General features: G+C 35.3%; 1 protein-coding gene and 1 long non-coding RNA gene across 3 annotated transcripts in view; one reads left to right on the forward strand and one right to left on the reverse strand.

Annotated features, from left to right (window-relative positions):
• Positions 1–24,292, reverse strand: part of IFIH1 (interferon induced with helicase C domain 1) — a 51,501-nt gene that overhangs the window by 15,597 nt on the left and 11,612 nt on the right. Inside the window, exons 3-5 of the mRNA XM_024243484.3 lie at positions 24,025–24,171; positions 10,892–10,996; positions 5,469–5,689 (exon numbers count right to left, since the gene is read on the reverse strand). Of these exons, the coding sequence (XP_024099252.3) occupies positions 5,469–5,689; positions 10,892–10,996; positions 24,025–24,171 (473 nt within the window). The remainder of the gene's footprint in view (positions 1–5,468; positions 5,690–10,891; positions 10,997–24,024; positions 24,172–24,292) is intronic.
• On the forward strand, positions 100–24,229 carry LOC129058008 (uncharacterized). Of its 2 annotated transcripts, XR_008522816.2 has the most exons (4): positions 100–915; positions 2,139–2,264; positions 12,372–12,459; positions 23,958–24,229. It is a non-coding gene; the product is annotated as an uncharacterized LOC129058008 (long non-coding RNA). The 2 variants fall into 2 exon arrangements; XR_008522817.2 differs by lacking the exons at positions 12,372–12,459; positions 23,958–24,229 and having other exon boundaries at positions 100–329; positions 528–915; positions 2,139–4,543.

Below are 24,292 nucleotides of genomic sequence, written 5' to 3' on the forward strand. Positions count from 1 at the left end.
GCATCCAGCATTAAAAGAGGTGTTTACATTATCAGTGAATCAGGCATAACAACGTTCCCATCATTCCTTTCATTCATCTGTCAATAAGCACTTATTATACCCTTGTTAGGTGTAGGCATTTATGTTTGGGACACAAAGATGTTTAACATGTGGCTGACAACTCTGAGGAACTCTGTCTAGCTGATCATACAGACCAAGACTAAACAAAGCAAGACAAATTATTACAACACAATGTAATAATCCTCCCCTAGAAACACACACAAAGTGACAGTTAAGAGAAGAAGCAACTGACCACTCAAAAAAGGGGAATTTGAAGGAATTTGAATCTAGTAAGCCATGAGTCAGTGAAAAGATAAACTGAAGCTAAGGTTGAATAAGAAGTACATTTTTAAATTTGTAGAGCAGTACCAGGTTGTAAAGGGCTGCAAACATCAAGCAGAGTATTTTACATGTAGTATAACAGTTTACAGGATCCCTACAAGTTGTACTCTTGAAGTGATTTATTCCTGTTGTTTGTTTTGGATTAGACCAGAAGCAACAGGCCCACAGGACCAGAAGAATCCGGGAACCACAAGTGAGGAGTTGGGGCACTGACTAGGAGAACAGATGTGAAGTGAAGAAATGAGCTGCTGGAATAGCTGTGGTGGCTGAGAAAGAACAAACCCGCAAGTAGACCTGGCAAAAGAAGTGGAAACTTCGGGTCCTTTTCAGCTGATTCTGTATGTTGTAACATCTGCTGAAGGTAGCTTGGTTGACACCTCAATGCTACACATTACTAGTCACTCAAAATACCTTCTGGATTAGGAGAAAAAATATAAGGCCATCTTGAAGGTCATATCCTAGGAAGATTTATGCAATGGAAGCCCAGCAGTGTACAATATGGGAAACAGAGAGTTGGCAGGAAGAGTTTCAAGGGTAAGCTTCAAAGAATGCCCATTATATTCTTCACTCTCCATAATTCTACCGGAAATGCAATCAGTGGTTACCTTTCTCCTAGTCTGTAGGGTTTGTGTTATTCATCTTTTTACTTGAGGTAAGCCCCACTTATGTGTTAAATAAGGAATGGCTGATCCCCCTGGCTAAGGGGAACACCTACCTTATGAAGAATACTGGTTTACATTATTATTTAGTGGAAATGATGGAGGCTTCCAAAAGTAGATGTCTGGGGGGCTGGAAGAAGGGGTAGGGAAGAGTTAAAATGAAATCCATAAATTCTAAGGAAGCAAAGTGGACTTAAAATCAGTAATCAAGTTAGTGAGTGAAAGAACATTACCTTACCACAAGGTGGAAAGGGTAGAAAGAGTAAGAAGAGAAGCTTTCATTTAGTTCTTTTTTTTTTTTCAAAGTAAAGTCTCTCTGATCTACCTGTTACAAAAACACTTGAGAAGTTTAGAAAACGCAGACTCCTAAGTTCCACTCAAGAATTACTGAATCTACGGACCATCTCTGGGGGCAGAGGCTTGAAACCTTCACTTTAATGACATTTAAGCCTTTAAAATTTGAGAACCACGGCTCTGCTCTTCTCTCTCTCTTCCACAAAGCCATTCCTGAATCATTTTCTAGAAGTATTCTTTCCATTCCTTTTATGCAAGATAGAAGGCTTCTGAGGAAAAGAATGGAAATTAAGTTTACTGGAAAGAGACAGCATGATGCAGAGGGAAGAAAGCACTGAAAACAGCTACTCCAGCCACTTACTTCTTGTGTACCTTGGACAAGGTCTCAATCATCTTAATGCTCTCAATTTCCAGATTAATAAAATGAGGATAATGTTAATCTATTATAGCGTTGTGAAAATTAAATGAAACAGAGGATGCCATATTGTCAGTACTAAAACTTCCACGATATTTCACCCATCCTTTTATTCTAGAAGGAGGGTGCAGTGGCAAAGGAAGACCAGTGGACTCAGAAGACAAAAGTTCATGTCTCATTTCTTCTGTTTCTTGGCTGGATGATCCCTGAATTGCCAGTTGAAGTCTTGGAACTTTAGTTTTCTGATGGGAAAAAATGAGAATAATAAAGACTATCTTATGGGGTTGCTGTGTAGATTTAATGAGATAATATATCTGAGAGTGCTTTATAAAGTGCAATAAAATATTAATTATCATATTATCAACATATATCTCTCATCTTTCTTCTAGACTGCATATTTCTTGAGGACAAGATCTGCATTTGATTTGTCTTTAAATACACTCATGCTGAATGATTTAATTAAGAATCTCTGTATTATGGAGTGACATCGCACCACAAAATTCTGCCCATAAAAGGTGAGTCAAAAATCTTCAAAAGAAGCAGCACCTTCTGATGTACAGAACAAAAAGAAGTTGTCACAGGAGATAGCAGGTGCTGGAAATCCTGATACTCGCTCTGGGTGGTGTTGACTTCCTACTGAAGGACACAGAGAAAGCCAGATGCAAGTCTGACATGGCTAATTGGGAGGTGTGTGGTCCTTTTGGAGCCTTTTCCTGAGATGTGACAGAGTGCCTGCCAAGACTAATCAAACCCAACTGCTACCCACTTCTGCTGAATCATATGGGGCTGCATTGCAGCATCTGAAGGAACCTGGGATTTATCTCTCATGATGTTGAAGCCCTAGATAGGAAATGGAAAGTCTGGGAACACAGGTGGTGTTTTCATTTCTCTCTGCATTCGAAGGCTATAACTTTGGAAAGGACGGAGGAAGGGAGATGAAAGTAAATGGTGTTAGAGAACAGGATTTCTCTTTTCTAGATCAAGGGTAACAATACCTTGTTGTTGGGCCAAACACAGGATTCAGGTTACGTAGACTTACTGGGCCAGAGGTGTTCTGACTCAATCAAAAAGAATTAAAACTGAAATTAATTTAAAATTCAAAAAGATGGTATAGTAAACAATTATGACATAGATGGAAGAATTAGTGGAGGGATTTCTGGTAATTCTAAGGAGAAAAACAATAGAAAAGCTATAAGGAATTAGAGTCAAGTCCCCAGGTGTCCACACAACAACGCAGTGAATGTGAATAATTAATGAGGATAAATTAATATTTAAACATAGCCATAAATGTGCATTCCGAAGAATCACGTAGATCCAATGCAATGAAAGATTCCTGGCTAGAATATAGCATTGAGAAGAGAAGGGAATATTATAGAAAGGAAGATGCATTAGACACATACAAAAATATGAGACTTGAAAAGATCAATAGTTAAATAAGTAAACCTAAGTATTTGAATTTATGCTCAAAAACTGACTGCACAAAAATAAATTAAGAATGTTCTAGTTTAAGAGATTTTCAAATAAAAAGGAACTGAGGATTTTGAGTTTATGACAAGGTCCAGGTAAGTCTGTGGATGCCAGAGGCAAATGCGGTCATAAGCTGGGTGTCATATCTCATCTCTCCTACGCTCTGCCCTGGTATGATCTTATCTGTAGTATTTTGCCCAACTCTGGACACCGCATTTAAGAGTGTCCTAGAAAAGTGTCTGAAGGAGTATGAGCACTAGGAATGATGACAGGTTTAGAAACCATGTTATATGGAAAACAGTTAAAGGAACTGTGGACATTTATTCCAAGGAATAACAACAAAAAAAAATAACTTAGGAGCCACATGATGCTGCCTTGTCTATGTGAAGGGCTGTCATTAGGCTGGAGAATTAGGACTTTGTGTGGTTGCAGAGGAAGGAACTGTAACCGGTGATTGTGGGATTCCAGAAAAACAGATTTGGATGAATACAAATAGGGCTTTCTAAGAGTGTCAGTGTCTTGTTAGTAGGGGGACCTCCTTGGTATTAGGAAGTTACCCTGCAGAAGTGAGAGAACCACTCTGCAAAGGAAGAAAGCTGAATCTCGAAGCCCCTTTTCAACTCTATTAGCCTATGTCCCTGTGACCAGATAAGGGAAATAAAGAAAGTAGATGAATTAAAACTAACTCCTAGGTGTGGGGGCTGCATGCTTTGGAGGAGGTGGTATTACTCACAAAGAGACAGGTAAATGAGGAAGAGGAGCCTTTAGGAGGGTAGATGGTGAGGCTGAGTTTGAGAAAATGGCAGATGCTCAAATGGTTTCAAAATTATCAGTTTAAGTAGCTTTGAATCCAGTTAACTTGGTTCTTTTCGTTGGATTTGGCACTTAAGAGCCTCCCTGGTTATGTTACCTAGTTTCATGAGTTATGAAGGTGAAGAGAAAGGAGCAGGAGAAAGCTAGTATTTAAGAGTAAAAGAAGGAGTCATTACTAGGCCATATATAATCCAATTGAAATTTCAGAGCAGGGTAGTTATTATTTTGTTCATTTTGCAGATGAAGAAATTAAAATTAGAGAAGTTACTAATTTGTCTAATTCAAACTACTGGTAGGTAGAAATAGGATTCAAACTTATTTCATTTAAAAAAATATCCTGTACAAAGGGAATATATGCAAGTCTATGGGCAAACAAATTTGAATGTGTCACCATTACCAGCAAAAGAAATAAAAGTGTTTTAATAGTGAGTAACAAGTATAAAGGAGAGCTCTTTGGACTTAGCAGAGGCACACAAAATGCATTTGGAACTACATGCGAGGAATCATTCAAATTATGGATTCTAAGTACTGAAAAACAGGATGTAACTAAAACTTCTAGCATGATAGAAATAAAAAATATAATATTTTACAATCTACTGCTTTTTTTTAAATAAAGGAATAGATAAGAATGGAAAAAAGACTTTCTGATCAAGGAAAAGTATACTCATTTTTATTCCATAAAATAGTAAATATTCATATCCCCAATTTGTATATTTATAAATTAATAAACTCTCATTTATCTCAATAAAGCTCAAATGACTAGATTTTGTTTTACGGTGAAGCAGACACATTTACTTATGAAGATGGCCTTCAAATACCCTAAGATATAAATTATTGAAGGAAAACTTCAGTTGCATTTAATGTAATATGTGTATTATATATATATACTTCTTCTTGAGCATTTTAAAATCTATTTAACTTGGTGTAGATACCAAACATTCACTTAATTTTATCTCCAAACCACATTATATGTATTCTGGAGAAAGAAGACTTGCCATCTTTGACTAAGGGTCTACAGCTAAAGAGAAAGTAAAAAACAATATTTGATCCTTGATTCCAGTGATATTTTGGGGTCATTCATATTCATTTGCAATGATAAATTAGCTAGTTAACCTTAAAGTATATCTGGGTAAATATAACCTGTGACCAGATAAGGGAAATGAAGCAGATGAATCAAAACTAACTGCTAGGTTTTGGGGCTACATAAGTTATAGCTATTTGGTATAATGTCCTAGTTTTATTGGAAAATTTCTATTTTTAGGTTCATCACTTAGATATTACATATACCTAAAAAAGATTAAAAATAAAATAAAGAGCTTATTTTGACATTACTCTTAATTAAACTAAACATGTGAGTCAATGACACAAATGCCATCATATAAAAGTTTCAGAATAATACAATGAAAATGATCAACTAATGTTATGTGTTCTTTGAATACCTTATTGACAAGAACTATAACTTTTCCAGGCTCAGATGCTTTTTTCTTCTTGTCTAAGTGATCCTTGGCAATGTAAACGGCCACTCTGGTTTTTCCACTCCCTGTAGGAAGACAGATGATGATATTCTTCCCTTCCAAGGCTGGCTGGGCAACTTCCATTTGGTAAGGCCTGAGCTGGAGTTCTGGCTCCGGGGATGCTCTTGCTGCCACATTCTCTTCATCTGAAGAAGGTTGAAAAGAAAAATAAGAGAAGGGACAACAAAATAACGGAGCTTAGGAAGCCTGAAACTGAACGTAGGCCTCTTGTGCTTTAAACTCCTTTTCACGTGTGGTCCAAACCAATTCATTTTCTCTTTTCTGTACCAATGAATGTCTGCTCTCTGCATCTGCAGAATACAACCCAGGCTCCCTCTCACAGAAGGAGTCTGGGGGTGTGGGGGTGCAGAGGGAGTCAACTAATTAAGAGGACTGGAAGGAGCAACATGGGGGAGTGTTTTCGCAGAGTGGGTGAAGCCAAGGCGAATTTGCAGAAAGGGCTGTGGTGCGGGATTGGCAGGTCTAGTTGTTAAGGCATCAGACTTCCCATTTCTTTGTGGAGCCATTATGCCTTGCTTGTTTCACTTAGCCCTTCCACCTACAAAATCAAGAGGAGCTGAGAAAGTTGGAATCATTAGTCCTCCCAGTTGCGTATTTCCCCTTTTTTTATTGCAAAGAAGGTGTTACAGCTGATACTATTTTCTTTCATTTGTAGAAACTTTATCTGACAACCAAATACCAAAAAGCACACACACACACACACACACACACACACACACACACACACACACAGACACTCTATCTATCTCAAGTTCCTTTATCCATCTGAGGCAACTACGTTGTACAGAAGTGGTATTTAGAGAGTAGAGGAAAAAACTCTTCCTATGCTAGCCTTCAATTGGTAGGTTTTCCTTGAAAGGTAAAAATAATTTTGTTGGTTTAAACTAAATTATGACTACTTTTGCCATTTATTTGTGAATTGTTATCTTTATTATTTCCTTATGTTTATGGCTCCACATATTCCTACTTTTTCTAAAATCCAAAGTATAATATATTGAAAATATTTTCAATTAACATGGATTTTAAATTTAAAATACTGATAAAATAAGTTCTAACATAAACTTTATGAATATTAAAATAAAATTATTATATCTTGTTTTAGATAGAATATATTTTATTTAGAAGTGACCATATTGACCTATATTACCAGGGGAAAAAGATAAAAAAATGCATAGATTATAATGTGAAATGAAGTAAAATAAATATTACACCAATTTAAAGGCCCATTTTATCACTTATATAATCACAAGAAAAAATGAAATAACAGTATTTATCCGTATTTCATCACACATGAAATAACTTCTTTTTCTTATCAATGATTGCAATAAAACTAAACTAACATAATCCCATTAACTTCAAAAAACTTGCTGATGGCTCCATTTCAGCCCCTGGATAATTCTATTTGAGTGGGTTTTAACTTGTTGTGATAGTACTATCTGAACAGGTAGGAAAATTCACACCAAATACCACTTAGGATCATCTACTAACCTGGCAGGAAATTTGCCTTCTGTATGGATGAGTAAAAACAGATGCAATACATTTAAGCTATCATTGGATCTTCTGCTGATTCATTCAATATTATTTTTATGAAAAACTCATTTAAAATCACCAGCATTTAAAATATACCTTTATAAGTTTCCATGCTTGTTTTGAACTCTACAATATTTACAATAATTCATCTTGTATTATGTTTATGTAAGGCTCTGATTTATTTAAGAACAATGTTATCCCTCTGTAGCTTTTATAGACTATCAAAACTCTGATATTTCACCTCTATTAAGATAATTTATCATCTAACTTTTCCAAAAGAGCCAGTATATTTGCAAAGGAAGATGCATTATAAAGTGTCTAAACAAAGACCCAGAAATTTACTACTGCTAAATTTTTATTTGATCTAGGAAGTTTGTTAAAATATAGCAATAAATTCTCTTTGTTTAATTTCATCTGAGGTACATTTTTGCATAGATTTTAAGAATACTAATAAAATGCTCCTTCCTTCATAATAGTTGCAAAATAAACTATTAAAAGAGTACATTTTAATAATAATTTCCCCCATTTTTCATGGTTACTACTATATCCTTGAATAAGAAATATTAAAAAGAGAAACATATAGCGATTTCCTAAGTCTCTTTCCCGAGAATCCAGAACCAAATCAAATGAGTAAAATATTAATATTACTCATGCATTCTAATCATTTATTAAGCTGATACATTTAAGAAGAGTGAGAATGTTAAAAGGACTATTGTGTTTACAATTTAACTTCAGAACCGAAGTCATGAGGTTTTACTGCTACTTAAGTAGGCATGTACCACAAATTTATTCTTCAGTCAATATTGACTGGACACCTATTATATGCCAGGCACTCTCAATAATATAGTTGTTGTCCTGAAGGACTTTAGAGTCTACGACACTATACCGCTGTTACACACACAAAAATACCTGGTTAGACAGATAGCTCAATAATCTTCCATATTTTTGATTTAAGATTAGGAGATTTGATAGGTGGCCCTAAGTTTAAAAAGAAGCACAGTGTGGATACAGGAAAAAATTAGAGTTGGATTCAATGTGAGACTAGCATCCAAAGAATAAAAGCTGGGTGAGTGCTAAATATTCAGCCTGATTCTTGCCTTATCACATCCTCTGACACAGGGATGGAAGAATTTATCCACAGAAGAAATGAAAAGAGAGTTTTCTCTTCTCTGTCAGCAGAAGGAGAGAACTGGGCTGGTATCAATGAGCCAGGAGCCAATTTCCTTTATAAAAGAAATGTTTGGGTTTTTGATTGTTTGTTGTTTGTTTGTTTTTGGCTTTCTCTGAAAAGCATAATCAATTAAATGAAAATAGCAGTTAAAATATGCACAAGCTTTGAATAAAGTATTCAAATCAATGCACAAGTATTGATTAAAGACCTTAAAATTGTATTATACTATATAAATGGTCAAAAAAGAAAATCAAATAAGGCTTAAATAATAATATTCTATTGGAACTACACCATGTGGCAAATTTCATTCTCACATTGATTTTGACAGCTGAGTTATTCTTGGAGAGAAAAGGTCTGTCACTGCATGTGTTTGAAATCTACAAAGTATTCCTTTACCTATAGTATGTAACCACAGAAAAATACACCATTCCAGCTGGACAAATATTAATAGGCATTATCTTGAAATAGTAAGGAAACACTTTCTACATATCAGGCCAATGTGTATTGCCAAAAACATTGCCACATTTTGAGAAGCAATATATCTTTCTGAAAATGGGAAACAGAAAAAAAAAAGCCTCTCATAATATAATTAGAATATTTATACTTTAAAAGTACCGGTAATCATGTTTACTATGGCATAACACTTCCACAAAGGAATATAATATGATTGTTTTGGGTCACACCTTATGACCCATATATGACCTCTGGAGGAGGAGGAAGGACATATAGAATGAAGTCCCTTTTGATGTCAACTTCAAAGATTAAAACACAATTGCAGATTCTGTAATACTTTTCAGTGCCTCAATATGTGTTTAACAGTTCACCAATTTATCTAAACCTCCTTTTGAATTGGTTTCTATTTTAGCTTATACCAGGCACTTGTGGGCAAGGAATTTCATAATTTTACGATTTCGGAAATTGACTAGCCACTAGGCAAAGTAATTCTTTGCTCCTAAGTACTGATCCATCTAGAACTTCAAGTGGTGTTCTTTCTAATGTGTTTGTCTTCAAATATGTATTTGCCTTTGAAAATGTATTTGCTTTTCAAAAGTAGATTGCGTTCAGATTTATCATGTGTTTCATGCCACATTGAGGACTAAAAATCAGCAAATACATTTGTCAACAGCTCTAAATAGGCAAGATGCCCTGCACATAGAAGGTACACATTAGATATTTATTGAATGAATGGATATTGTTGAAAAGCCCTTACTTAGACAAATGAAAATTAGCATGATCTCCAAAAACTTAAAACAACCTATAATGATGTTAAATATTAGCTAGAGTATCTATTTTGAGTTCTAGCATAGCATGTAATAGAAATGTTAATTATTAAATTGAACAATTTTATGACAAGGATAGAAAAAACAAATATAATCCACAGAAATAAGCACATGGCAAGAACTCAATAAACACTGACTGAATTGAACGGAAAATGAATTCACCCTTTTAAATGAAGATTAAAGTTGTGACTGACATTTGGTGAATTGGGTTTCCTCAAACTAATTTGTTCTAAGGGATTCAGGAGTGTCATTGTGATAAAAGGATATACGAAAAAAGAGGTGCTACAATCTAATTTGGAAAGCATTTAGGATTGATGACAATCTTTCTATAAACTATTTTGCCGCCTTAGGCCTCTTGTGGATATCAATTTTTATAATTCTTCTGACAATGCAGGATAATCTGAATTATATAATATATTCTTAGGGGAAACAATCACAGATGAAGAATAAAGTAATTTTTTTCTTAATTTATCATTTTTCCAATGCTTCTTAGCTGGCCCCTTGCAAAGCATTTTCTTTTTGTTTGTGATTTGTTCATTTTAATTGTGAAATACTTCAAACACGTAGACAAATATAGAAAGGTATGTAATAGACTCCCACTAACCCATTATCTACATTTAATAATGTTAACATTTTAGCTTAGTAGTCATCATGGAAATATACACTCAAAGAAAAGAAAGAAACAATTTGAAATCTATCAGACTAACAAATTAGGAAAAGTGATAACAGGAAGTACTAATGAAGGTGTGGGGAATTAGGAAGAGTCACTCTCATTTATTGCTGGTAGAATATACAACTGATATGGAAAGTAATTTGGGAAAAACCTGGTAAAATTTTCATTTAGTGACCGAAATATTTTGCCAACTCTACTCCTATTCAAAAGATATTTATACAGACTTGACTTCTTTTACTTATATATGTAATTTCCAGTTAGTCATACTTCTCTTATTGATAGTATCAATTTTTTATTTAAAAAGTATTTTAATTTAAAAAGTAGAGTTTGGAAGTAAATAAATGTACCAAATTGAATACAGTCTATTTAAATGCAGTCAAATTAATTGAAACAGATCCCACAAATAAAATAGATGACATGACTCTATGGAATGTGGCATACGCCAGACCAAAAAGATATGTACTGGATCAAAATTAAAGAGTTTGGTTCTAAGACTTTTGTAAGTTACACTTTTAAAGAAAGTGAATGGCAAAGTTCCAAAACTATTTCACTGTAGAAAAGAATTGCTTTAATTGCATAAATACATTAGGGAGGGTATGAACAGCCCCCATGCTTCCACTATATGGCGTCTTATTTCACACTTTTTAAGGTTTACACAACAGTTAGGCAGTACCTGAATCACTTCCCATGGTGCCTGAATCACTGCCCATGTTGCTGTTATGTCCAAGACTTTCATCTAAGCAGCTGACACTTCCTTCTGCCAAACTTGTGTCTGATTCTGCAAAGGAAAACATTTTAAAATATTTTTAAAATATTTCTGAGAATAAACGTATTTTAACTGCACACCTCTACAGCACACAGTACATACAGTTCAATTCAAGTGGGGAAGGCACACCCAGACAATTATGAATAAAAGGTAAGCGCTTCTGGCAGGCTACATTAAAAAAAATCCACTATGGATGAGCAGCTGCTGGGTAGTGATTCAAATACATATTACCTACTTAAAGTACTACACATCCAATATGAGAGCTAAAGCAAATTCCTGAGGGTTTATAACTTTTGTTGCCCTTCTACGTGTAAATGTTGCCCAAGAAAACAATATTTAGGTTTGATATGTCTTTTAAACAAAAAGTAATACATAGAAACCTTTGAGCTCTTTTCATTTAAAATGATAGGGAATTAATAAAGTACAAAAATTAATAAAGTACCTGGATCTACTGATCAGTTATAAAAATGATAGTTTGGTGATAAACATAAATGTAAAATCTCAAAGAGAATTTGTTCAAAAAGAATATCACTAAAGCCTGGCATCACAGTTGTACTAGAAGCTCATGTGAGGTTGGAAATAACTGTTTTTCTTTACTATAATTAGATTAAGCCTCTATCAAAGAGTTATGGTTAATATGGATGGATGGCAGTGCACATCCTTCATTTATGAATCCCGACATTCTGTTTTCAGAACTCAGGATCAATTCTTTTTGAAAACCTTCTTTCCCTCAAGAGAAGAATTCTTTTCTTACAGTTTATTTCCAAACACTTACACAACCTCATCCTCAAGCACCAGAACGATCGTTAAACTGGTAAAAATAAAGCAATGGTGGTTACTAATATTGGCTTTGGAATCAGAAGGACTTGCAAAATTTGCTATTCACTTTGCTCTGAACCTAACAAGTTCCCCTTGTTTTAAAATGAGGCTAATCCCACTTACTTCACAGCCCTTGATAACCTTTAAGTAATATTAGGTACAAGAAGCTCTTGGCACAGGACTTTAATTGCTGGTGATTAGAAAATGAAATAAAAATCAAGAAATGATATATTCTTAGGATAGGAGTTCCATTAGATAATGTTCTTATATTAAAAATATTTTATAATATTTATACTTAGATAATATTTCATCCTAAAGCCTCTTAACACACCAATGAGGTAGCTCTTAGCTATTTAAAACTAGTCTGAGTGTCATATTTAGGGCTGGAAATTAAAATGGATGAAAAAATAGACACATAGTATGTTTTAATAAAACTTCTCTGAAAAGAGATGATATACAACTCAAAACTGCAAATATTTCCTTTTTCCTTAACTAGTTAATTTTTTCAAGTCAGCTATATTAAGATATAATTTACTTACTAAAAAGATTACTCTTTTTATGTTTATAGTTTGAAAAGTTTGACAAATGTATACAGTTTTGCAACTTTGAAGAGGTTGACATATGTATACAGTTATGCAACTACCATCACAATTAAGGTATTTCCAGCACCCCAAAAGTCTCCTTAAGGCTCTTTGTAGTAAATCCCTCTGGTTATCTAATCTGGTTTCTGTTCCACATCAGACAACCAGTGGCAACCACTGATCTGGTTTGTGTTCCAATAGTTTTTCCTTTTCCGGGATGTCATATGAATGGATTCATGCAATATGTAGCCTTTATGTCTGTCTTTTAAAACTTAGTTTATAATAATTGTGATTCATCTATGTTGTTGTGTGTATTACTAATTTGTTCCTTTTTATTGCTGACTAGTACTCCAGTGAGAATCTGTGACATTTACATCTCCCATCCAATTTGGATGAACCTATTTAGTTTAAGACCTATAACAGAATTACAGCCAATGCCAATCAAATATGTAAGACATCTTTCTTAAAAATTAAAAGTAAGCTGATAAGAAATTTGTAGAAAAATTCTCAATGGACATACATACTGTTTAAGTATATTAGCACAACATAAATACACTAATGTGAAAATACTGTGCTTATCAGTTGTCGCAGATTAGTTCTAAAACTCAGATTTGAGGAATCCCTTATGATCACACGAGAAAACCTGTATATCTCACTGAGAGATTTAAAATATGGCACTTCGCAATTCCCAGAGGTATGTCTTGTTAGAAGCTCAGAGGCGAGTGTAGGATAGAACTGTCAAGTAGAAGAGCGTTTTGGGCAGATGTACTGATGAAAAGAGAATATGATTTGTAAGGAAAAGGCAAGGTGTAAAATGAGATGGGGAAAATGTCATTGCAAGAGTAATTCTAGATCTAGAAATACAGGCTAAGATTTTTGAGGCAAAAATGTGAATTTTGACATGCTTTTCATTTACTGTTTTAAATGTAATATTGATAACTGAAGAGAATACCAAAATTTATCTAAAATCTAAGACTGTATCATTAAATTTTCCAAGTATAATAGAAATGAAAATTATATTTGATTTCCGCTTCATTTTCTAATCACTAGCAGTTAAACTTTAATCTTAAACCTACTTCATCTACATGTAGAGTCAAGATTTCTCCCAAGCTTTGTTCTAACATCTGTAAGTTTTGGGAGGGAGCTATTTATGCAATGTGCACGAATAATTGATGAATTGTTTTAAAAGTTGCTACCCCAAATAGGGTATTAGTAATAAAGTCTATTATCTGGATTATTTTGATCTAACAAACCAATCAGCAATGTGTCAGGAAGACACTGAACTCAGAGCTTTCACAGATGTAATGTAAATTTCATTTTAATCTCTCAATATTCTATGTGGTAGATACATATTATCTCCTGTTTCATAGGTGAGAAACCAAGGCGCTGAGAGGTTAACTAATATATCCAGATCACACAGCTACAGTGGAGCAGAATCCTCATTTCTGAATCCAAGTCCAGTGTTCCAGTGCTTTTTCCCCTAACACTAAGCATGGCTGATGATTTGGGTGAAGTTTTGTAAACACAGTGTTAACTGAATTAAGAGCTGTGGTGGTGGTGGTTTTTAACAGCAAGAGACATTTTCATTGTATTGTCACATTTCTATCCATCTTGAAACAGAGCTTATCTTTCCAAGAAAATAACTTAGAGAGATGATTTTGCTTTGCTAACATTTCTGGTTTCGTTGATAGATTTTCACTAACTTTACATTTAAGCGTCCACACCTCTTTTTAAACTTTTCTCTGCACTCAAATAAAAAGAACACCTCTGTTCTCATTACATAAAATTAATTGCAGTAATCCTGTAGAGATTATTATGAAAATGAAAGTGAATATATGGAGCTCGATTTCTTTGTCATTTTAAGGGTATATAAATCTTCAGTTTCTCCACATAAAAATAATTTGTTTCCTAGGCAGCAAATTCTTATGCAGTTTGATATACATTTTTGCTTTCATAGAAATGTAGGTAAAATTTAATAATAAAAGAAAATATATTGTATTTCTTATAATAGGGAGAATGCCTTCCCCAGAGATTTTCCTCCTGCATTCACTTTAAGAACCGTATTACACACAAACACACACACACTCCCAAAAAAGCGAGATCAAGAAAGTGCTTGCGTGAAGCCAAAATTAAACCGACCTATTGAGTTTAAATGCCAAGAATTTCTGAAATTGATTTATTTAGGTTTATCTTGTTTTGTTCTTTGTATTTTTCAAACTATGTCAGTCTGGATTTAAGTCCTAATGAATAAAGTCCTGCGTTTATGATTTTATAAGTAGATCGCATGGAGTCAATTGGAGGCAGGCCTTGCCGTGAAAAGAATTTGTGCTTTGGAGTCCAACAGATAAGTCTCCAGATCTGAACTTAGCCACGACTTACAAGCGAATTAACCTCCTGTTTTAAAAAATATATATAGAGAGATAGTAGTCTCTATTTTCTCACTTATTGTGAGAATGATTCGGTTAGATCAAGAAAATGAAACTCGAAGAGAAAGAAATTTTAAATTCTCATTAAAGGGGCTTTGAATATTGAAGTTACATTGTATAATAAGTTTAGTTAAGTTTTATATAGGTGTCATTTCCTCTAGGGAAAATATCAAAGCTAACTATGAAACAGATTAGAAGATGGTAGTAATTGAATTGTTAAAGAAAAGCAGTTGTTCATATCAAAAGCTATTGGAATGAATGAAAATTATAACCATCCAGTTAAGAGATAGGATTTTCTTTCGTAATTTTGTAAACAACACAAAAAAGAACAGCCTTGCCTACAATGACAGCAAGTGCCTAAGACCAGCCCAAAAGCCATGGAAAAAAAAGCCGTATTTTGCAATCACATCTTGAGTATTTTGCTAATAAGGCAGAAATATTAACTGAAATCCAAGAAATTTCTTATTTAACATACTTTAGACCTTAAATACTTTAAAATATTTTTAAATCATTTAGAAACCAAAAATATTGAACTTTAAAAAAATTCAAACCAAAAAAAAAAAAAAAAAAAGAGGTTGAAGGCCTTTTTAGATCTATTTCAATGTAAAGTCTGCCCTCTGCTGGAAAATGCTAACATAGCAAGTAGTGGACAAGTAGGTATTCTTTATTCAAAGAGCTAAGCTTCATTAGGTAAAATTCAAATTGATTCTTGCTTTTATTCCTACCAGGTAGTACCTCTCCTATTTTTGGCCTAGAGGCATTTATCACCCCACAGAATATCTTTCGTTTCTTTCCCCTGGCTTCAGTCTGCCACACACTATTTTTCCCGAAAAGTGGTTTTGCATTACAGCAGGAAACGCGAGGGGAAAGGGCCTCTGTGCATATTGAGAAAGAACAGCACCAACGGCTCCTGTTCTACTGCGAGTCAGTGGTGACAAGGTCTCTAGTCCAATTTCACTTTTCATGGTAATTTCATGTTTATTCTAGTTCTGACCTTGTGATGCATTTTAGCTTCACCTTTGCAGCTATCCCCACCTTCCCTCCAGTTTCATAATCCTCATGCCTGGAAGGTCCAAGCTACCCCGAAAGCTTGAAACATGTGTGCACGTTTGGGCACACACACAAAGACTGCATGGTCTTCTCAAGTGGGCTTACACTGATACTGCTAATAATATATATTTCCTTTCCTTTTGAAATAACTTAATCTTTTTTGAGAGGAAATAGATCACTTTTATTTTCAGCTCTATGTATATGGATCTACACACACACGCACGCACGCGCGCACACACACACACTCACATTTTGGTCTGTCAGATTTTCCTCTCCGTGCCAGGGAACATGTGTTCCCACAGAATGGAGAGAAGCCACCTCCACCCACCTTGCATATTCTCTCCTGGATCCAAGCTTCTAGGAAATGAGTTCCCCAAAGAGAAAAATCACTCTCCTAGAGCCACAGGCCCACATGGCTATCCATGGAGCTCCTCTGCTCCTGTTTATAGAATTTCTACTGTTGAAATGTTTCTAACAGAATTAAATTTGAATTGTGTGTAATGAGGTTGGCTTAGATTGTATCACCTATGCCCTTTAGCGTTTGCACTTAGGTTCTAATAAAGAAAGGTAGTTATTAAAGCACAGGTTGCAAGGATAACAACACACACCAGAATGACCCATTCATTCACTGCCAGTCAGTAATGGAGGTAGAAAGTCCTAGAGTAGAGTCAGTTAAGAGTGAGAAGCCAGGTAACCACATGGGAAGTAAATCTTGGCAATAACAAGGTTTGGAGACGGCAAGGTAGAATGTGAATTAGAAACCTCTTTGGCTGGTAAGCACCTTTCAGGAAAGGCTATAGGAGTTAAGCAAACTTAAGCAGACATGAAAGGATGGAGGGAGATACGAATACACTAAGGGTGCCCAGGTAAATGTTCAACAACTGGCTCTTTGGTAGGGGGAGACATGATTTTTAAAAGGTTTGTCAATTTCCATGGTGTAAATATTCGCCCCGTGGCCAATTTCCAGCATGATGTCCTGCGTGGAGCTGGAAAGAGATGTGCACACTGGGGTCTTACAAGCCAGTAAAATCCAGTTCCAGCGCTCTGCTAGATATATTCCTCTACCTAAGGACTTTCCTGCAATCATCATCTGAGATGATGCTTGTACACACATGCATTGTGCTGGCATTGTATAATTATCCAAATGATAAATGGTATACTTCTAAAAGTGTGTGTGTGTGAGGAAAAGCATTGTAAAAATTACTGTTAGAGAAACTCGTTAACTTTCACTGATCTTAGAAGTCTTAAATCCTACCGCCCTCCTCCACAAATGCTCCTCTCTCATCAAACTGTTCCTCTGAACACATTTTGAGCTTTCTTGTGCCTGTGCTTTTGCTCATGATGCTTCTGAAACCTGAAATGTTGCCTGCCACCTCTATTTACAAATCCAGCATAGTGCTCTCAAGGCTCAGATGAAATATCTGATATTCTTCATCTGGTAAGCTTTCTCTCATCAGTCTTCCTTCTTTTACAGATCTTCTCTCTTCATCCTGTAATATAGATCTTGCATCTCTTTTACCATGGCTAGATTACGGTTTCTTTGTGGAGGCATGTCACTTGTTTTCCTGCATTAGAATATAAACTTTTTGAGAGTGAACGCAATTCCTCAGTGCTTGGTTCTCTCAATGGTACTGTATTATCTGACCAACTCACCTCCTTCTTCCTATTTCTCTGGCTTCTGACCTCATTCACATCCTAAAATTGTGAAGGGAAGATCTGATAGTCGAAATTAAAATCACTGCTTTTGTTAAAACTCTGCTAAAAAAGAAAACAGCTTTACGTTTGTAGTCATAAACAGATATCATGAAAATAAATCCAACATGTATTAACTGCACACTAGGGAGATTTCTTTCTGTCTTTCTGTCATAATATTTATGTCTCCATTCCTGAGGTATGAAAGGTAATCCTCCTAGAACTATTATGCAACTGTAAGCCATATAACTGACCCAGATACCTCACGCTGGGTTTCAAATAAAATACAAACTTACATAATCCTTTAACAAGTACCAATATCAGTATCAGCATCAGCATCTCTCTCTTTCTCTCAGCTCAAATTAATATCTGTCCTTTGCATTGCCTCAGTAGTACTGCTAGTTCTCAATAATTAATGATAACTAAATTTAGAAAAATAAAAAAGTAAAGGAGTGCTCTTACTTCAAACCAGTCCTGATATGGCATGAGTGATTCTGAAACAGTCTTATTGTAAACTACTGTATCAATTATTTTTTTTCCACTTAGGTTTCAAATGCTCTGGTTTTATTTCTAGAGATTCTAAAAATCTCTAGATTTCTAGAGGTTAGTGCTACAGAACATTATTCTGGTCCTCAAGTGCAAGGATAAATTTTGTGGCACTTTTACAGAAATTAGTATAGACCAAATCTAAGATTGGACTTTAGTCTATAAAAAGGCAAAACAAAACAACAACAAAAAAAGTGCTATAACAGATTGGGCCAGGGAGAAGAAGGCTGTTTTATAAAGGTCAATTTTTAAACCCCTCCTACAGAACATGATCTATGCAAAATATATCCACAATATATTCCAAAGCATAATGTCACCGGATAAACCTAAGGAGTGGAACATATGGGGAAATATGAGAAAGAAGGTATTAAAGTCTGAAAACAAGCAGGTTGGTAAGCTCATTAGCTGGGGTGGAATTTTAAAATCTTCACGTGAACGAATATATAAATCAAAATATACACATGCAATCACAGTCATGCGCACTGTATATTCACACATGGCACACTCTACAGTTACATTATAATCTTTCACGCTGAAACAGTGAAATTCCATTGGCTTTATAAATGTAAAGGCGCCCTCTGCTGGCCAATCTGGGGCATTTGCATTTTCTAGTTTTCACAATAGGGCAGCTTTAACACAATGATTAAAGAAGTTTGGGGGGATTTTCTGCTCCATTCCGCATAAAAGTTTACACCAAATGCAATAAAGTTGACTTAGTTTTAAATGTCACTTAATTTTCTTTGATTTTATTGTAATGCATTAATTCCTAAAATAGTATAATGAAAAAAGATTAATGTGAAGTAACTATTCACTTGTTTTGACAAAGCTACAGTAGCAGAAAAAGACTGATTGCACAACTAATTTAACTGTTCGCTTATAGAAGTAAAATAACCCAGTCAATCATTTGCTATAATTAAAATGCTTTTAATAGAAAATGAAAGCAGGCTTAGTGTCCCTCTGATGTTTCCTAGGGAAATCTGATCTAGAGAAACACCAAAGTTTTGCAGTTACCTTCCTGTTATAAGACGACCAGTGACTTCAGAAAGCAGAACCATAGAATCCAGCATTAAATTGCCATTAATAGTCTGAGAACTGTTCAAATTTTGTTTAGAAATTGTTTTGGTAATTTGGAAAAGGGCAAATTAAAAAAATTGATATATCTTAATTACTAACAACTTTTTTAATGAGAAGCAATTGATTTGTAAACAGAGGTGGGAGGAGGAAAAAGGACACATATCAACCCCCGAGTTTGAAGATATGACGAAATTACTCTCTAGAACAATCCACTAGAGAACTCTGACATGTCACCTCTAGTGCCAAAGAGATATGTGTTTAAAATTAGTTTCAAGGTGGGCCACTGTTACTGATGGTGGTGTGTCTTATCCATCAGATGTGTTAAGAGGTAAAAGGTGCTAAAACACACACACACACACACACACACAAAATCTTTGCATTAAAGCTATAAATAATTAATATTTGCATGCACTAAGACTACTATGCACTGAGAAAATATTTGAGAAACTGGTTCAGAAATAATAATTATAAATATCATAATTTGAAATTACAAATAATTTGAGTCTTTTCTTTATACACAAAAAAAATCGTATTTACAGACTTTGTGACAAGTTTTTTTCAATGCTATCTTGGCAACTATTTGAAACTTTAGCCTAATATAATGGAATTCAAAATAAAGACTAAACATTATCAATATCAAGAAGATACACAAAACAAAACTACACAAATGCATGTTAGAAGCTATGGAGTACTTTCACATTTACCTTGATTGTTACTTCTGTCAGAAAATGCCTATGCAGGCAAAACCCTTCCATAGTAAATTCTGCAGCAAAAACTTCAATCAAAAAACTCAATAATTTCTCTGGACTAATGGTACTTTATAAGTTATTAATATCAGTAATTCTTAGTCCTTAAGATAACAAGGAAACAAACAGATACTTGGAATGACAGCAGCAGTCTAAAGCAAAGGTCTGAAGCAAACACACTACATTTTCATAAATAAGTGACTCTTTGCTAGTGCTCTGGAAAGGGCCAGAATGGATTAAACTAACCTGCTTTCAAATCCACATGAGAAATCCAGATATCATAAAGAACCTATGGACTAGAAGACCGTTAAGATGTTTGTGAATTGGATGGGTCCTCGGATTACTGTGCAGTTTACTGCATACTCTTACATGCTCTCAGACTATTATATATTTTAATACTCTGTACTGTTCTTTCATGGCACTTACTACAAGTGTAGCTATGCAGTTACTACTGCTGGGCTGACACCTCCCTCAGTGGAAAGCTCCATGGGGGCTGAAGCCATTTCTTTTTTTTTTTTTTTTTGAGAAGGAGTTTTTTTGTTCTTGTTGCTCAGGCTGTAGTGAAACTGCAAAATCTCGGCTCACTGCAACTTCTGCCTCCTGGGTTCAAGTGATTCTCCTGCCTCAGCCTTCCAAGTAGCTGGGATTACAGGCACCCGCCACCATGCCCGGCTAAGTTTTTGTATTTTTAGTAGAGACAGGGCTTCACCATGTTGGTCAGGCTGGTCTTGAACTCCTGACCTGAGGTGATCCACCCGCCTCGTCCTCCCAAAGTTCTGGGATTACAGGCGTGAGCCACCACGCCTGGCCAGACTCATTTACTCTTAATTATCTCTTACCATCACAATCTCCAGATAGAGTCACATTAGGCTCCATGGCCATGAAGCCATTTCTACTATGTTCCTGAGTTCACAGTACACAACAAGGTGCCTGGCACATGATAGGAGTTTGGAAAATAGTTGTTAAATGAAAGAAGTGAAAGGAAGAGAGGGAAAGAAGTTAGAGTGAAAGGAAGGGAAGGGAAGGAGGGACATAGAGAGGAAGGAACCCAAGAGGAAAAAAAAAAATAAACAAAAACCTTTTCTGTCCCTTAATATCATTATTAAGATTTTTTTCACAAGATGCATCTTTAAGTTTTATACTAAGAAGTAAAAATTTAAAAAATTTAAAACTTTTGCCTTTAATTTTGTTCAGTAGAAGTTCAGAGCAGATTAACTACAAGCTAATGCAATGCATTAGTCTGGTAATCTTTGATGATAAACCCTCATTTAAGATGCAGGGTCATCTCTCAGCATTAGCTCCATCTTCCCTTCTTTCTAGTGTGGATTTACAGAAAATGGCCAGTAACTCATAGAGATGTCGAGTAGCTTGTAAAGGACATTTATTAAAACATGAAAACTCCACACTCAGATAGTGAATTTTGGCATTCCTGTAGAATCATGATTTCTAAAGCAAGGTGCAGCTGCTCAAATGAAAAACAACAACAACAACAACCAAAAAAAACCCAAAACTACCCTGTATAAGCTTTGCTATTAGCAGCAGCAGCAGCACCAGAGTTTATGAGAAAGGTGGAATAGCATTACATTAAAAAACAAACAGCAGCTCAAGCCTATAATTCCAGCACTTCGGGAGGCCGAGGCAGGAGGATTCCTTGAGCCCAGGAGTTTCCAGACAAGCCTGGACAACATGGTGAAACCCCATTCTCTATAAAAAATATAAAAATTAGCTAGGTATGGTGGCACACGCCCGTGATGCCAGCTGCTTGGGAGACTGAGGTGGGAGGATCACTTGTGCCTGGGAGGTCAAGGCTGCAGTGAGCTGTGTTCGTGCCACTGTATTCCAGCCTGGGCGACAGAGAGACAGAGCAAGACCCTGTCCCCACCCGCCCCCCAGACCCCCAAAAGAAAGAAAAAGAGAAAAATCCACAATCAGGCTAAAAAGCAAGCCAACTGTGAAAAAAATTGGTACTATTTATGACAATGAATTGATATCTTATATACTTAGGTAGTTCATATAAGTCAGCAAAAAGAAGATGAATACCCTAATAGAAAAGTGAATTTTAAAAGTGTTGATAATTAACAAAACAAAGAGAATGAATTTGTGAAATTCTTTTTCAGCAGAAATATGAAAGTGTAAATTCAAATAACGAAATACCATTTTTAATAGCAGCCAAATTGAAAAGATTGAACATGATAATATTATTCATTCTCGTAGAAGAGAATTCAGGGAAATAAGCACTCATATCCCATACTGTTGGAGAACATGTAAATTGGTACAAGTTCCTGGAGTGAGATTTGACATTAAGTATCAAATGTGTTAAAATAGTATAAATCATTTGACCCAGAAATTCCAATTATATAATATATTTTTAAAAAGCAAACTGTGACACAAGTGAAAGAGAGCTATCGAGGCATTATTTAAATGTTCAACAATTGGTCAATTAATCATACTGCATCCAAATGGTGGGACCATTATTTAGTCATTAAAAACCAGGCTGTAGAAGAATATTTAATGAACATAAGAGAAATGACACTATATATACACATTCAGGTATGTAAAAAGCCCAGAAGCACACATACCCAAATGTTAAGTGTAATAGCCACACTTTAGGAATATTGGTGACTTCTTTGTGTGTTTGTATGTATTACAGATTTCTTGCAATGCATGCATATTACTTATCTAAGTACAAAATAACAAGGCCAGGCGGAGTGGCTCATGCCTGTAATCCCAGCACTTTGGGAGGCCGAGTGGGGGGGATCACCTGAGGTCAGGAGTTCGAGACAATCCTGGCCAACGTGGTGAAACCCTGTCTCTACTAAAAGTACAAAAATTAGCCAGGCATGGTGGTGGGCACCTGTAATCCCAGCTACTTGGGAGGCTGAGGCAGGAGAATCACTTGAACCCGGGAGGTGGAGGATGCAGTGAGCCAAGATCATGCCACTGCACTCCAGCCTGGGTGACTGAGTGAGATTCCATCTCCAAAAATAAAATAAAATTAAATTAAATTAAAAAAATAAAAATAATAAACTTTGCAGTGGTGTGCTAGAGTTAGTTTATATGGGCTCACAGGAGCTAACTGGTAGCTTTTCAAGAATTTTCTGAGTTTTTAACCATAGCCATTACAAAAATTAAATTATATAAACTTACCATTAAATAAATTATTTTCAGGCAAAGGTTACAAGTATTTAAAACTCATCACTTAATCATTTAACTATCATCTTTGATCTGGAGGCTATCTCCATCGTTTGCATCTGTACGGTGGGAATACTGTACAAAGACGTGCCACTGCACAGCTCTTCCCAGCTTTGTGTTCAGTGATCTTATGTTGGAAGCTTGAAATAAGCCTGAATGAGAACATTTAAACCACAGAGACTAGCAAATGCTACAAAGGGCTTTTTCTTTTCCCCAGAGAGCTACTTGTTACATTTACCAGCACACCACAGGCTTTAAGCAACTTTTTCTTGTGAAAACAGAATAAGGCCTTTTGGCAGAGAAGGGGAGAGGTGGATTCTCCTATCACGAGCGGATTAGAAAGGGAAAAAATAATTAAGTAATTTGTTTCTGCCAGGGCTGTTTCAGTATCAAAAAGGTGGACATGGTAGTCTTCAGTCCTCACCGATTAGTTAATGCAATGCAAGACAACCCTAGTTCAGCATCTGTTCATCTTCCTTTTTATAGCTTTGATTTTAATTTTTACGACACAGTTGAACCTCTCTGAGCCATCCCAGTTTAAACCAGAGAAAAAAAGCAATGAATCTATTTTATTTTCAGGGTTTTGGGTGAATTAAATTGACTGATCTGTTTATAAGTACTTTGAAAACCATGAAATATAAGGCATTCTTATCTTACAATGACTATGGATTTCTTATAAATTAAAATTAGATGCAATTGTGTTCATGTTTATAATACATTGATATTGGATTAGTTTTAGAAAGCATTTTGGCCAAGAATTATTTTAATTTAATCTCCTCTAAAAATCATATTTTAATATAAATGTTTACTAACCTTAATGCCCACATTTTCTCCCTCTGATTAATAGGTTCTGCCCAGTTGGTTTTTCTGGAAGTAGTAATTACTGTATTAAAGTATGTATGTGTTTCAAGTACCTGAAACTACAGAAGAATCTGCAAAAGATGATTCTGATGAGTTATTCTCCATGCCCCAGACCTCCTTCTCCAGATTTGGCTGAACTGTGGTTGAAAGAAGTTGCTCTTCCACTTGAGGACCATCAACTTGTGATAAATTCTCAATCTCTGTGAATAACAGTATTACAATGGAAATCATAGTGCAATACAAGTTTTTGTAGAGCATACATAACTGTTATTGTTATTTTGAAAACAAACTAGAGGTTCCTAATAGAGGTTGCCTGAATAT

This window comes from Pongo abelii, chromosome 11 (assembly GCF_028885655.2).
Source record: "Pongo abelii isolate AG06213 chromosome 11, NHGRI_mPonAbe1-v2.0_pri, whole genome shotgun sequence".
NCBI classification, from domain to species: Eukaryota; Metazoa; Chordata; class Mammalia; order Primates; family Hominidae; genus Pongo; species Pongo abelii.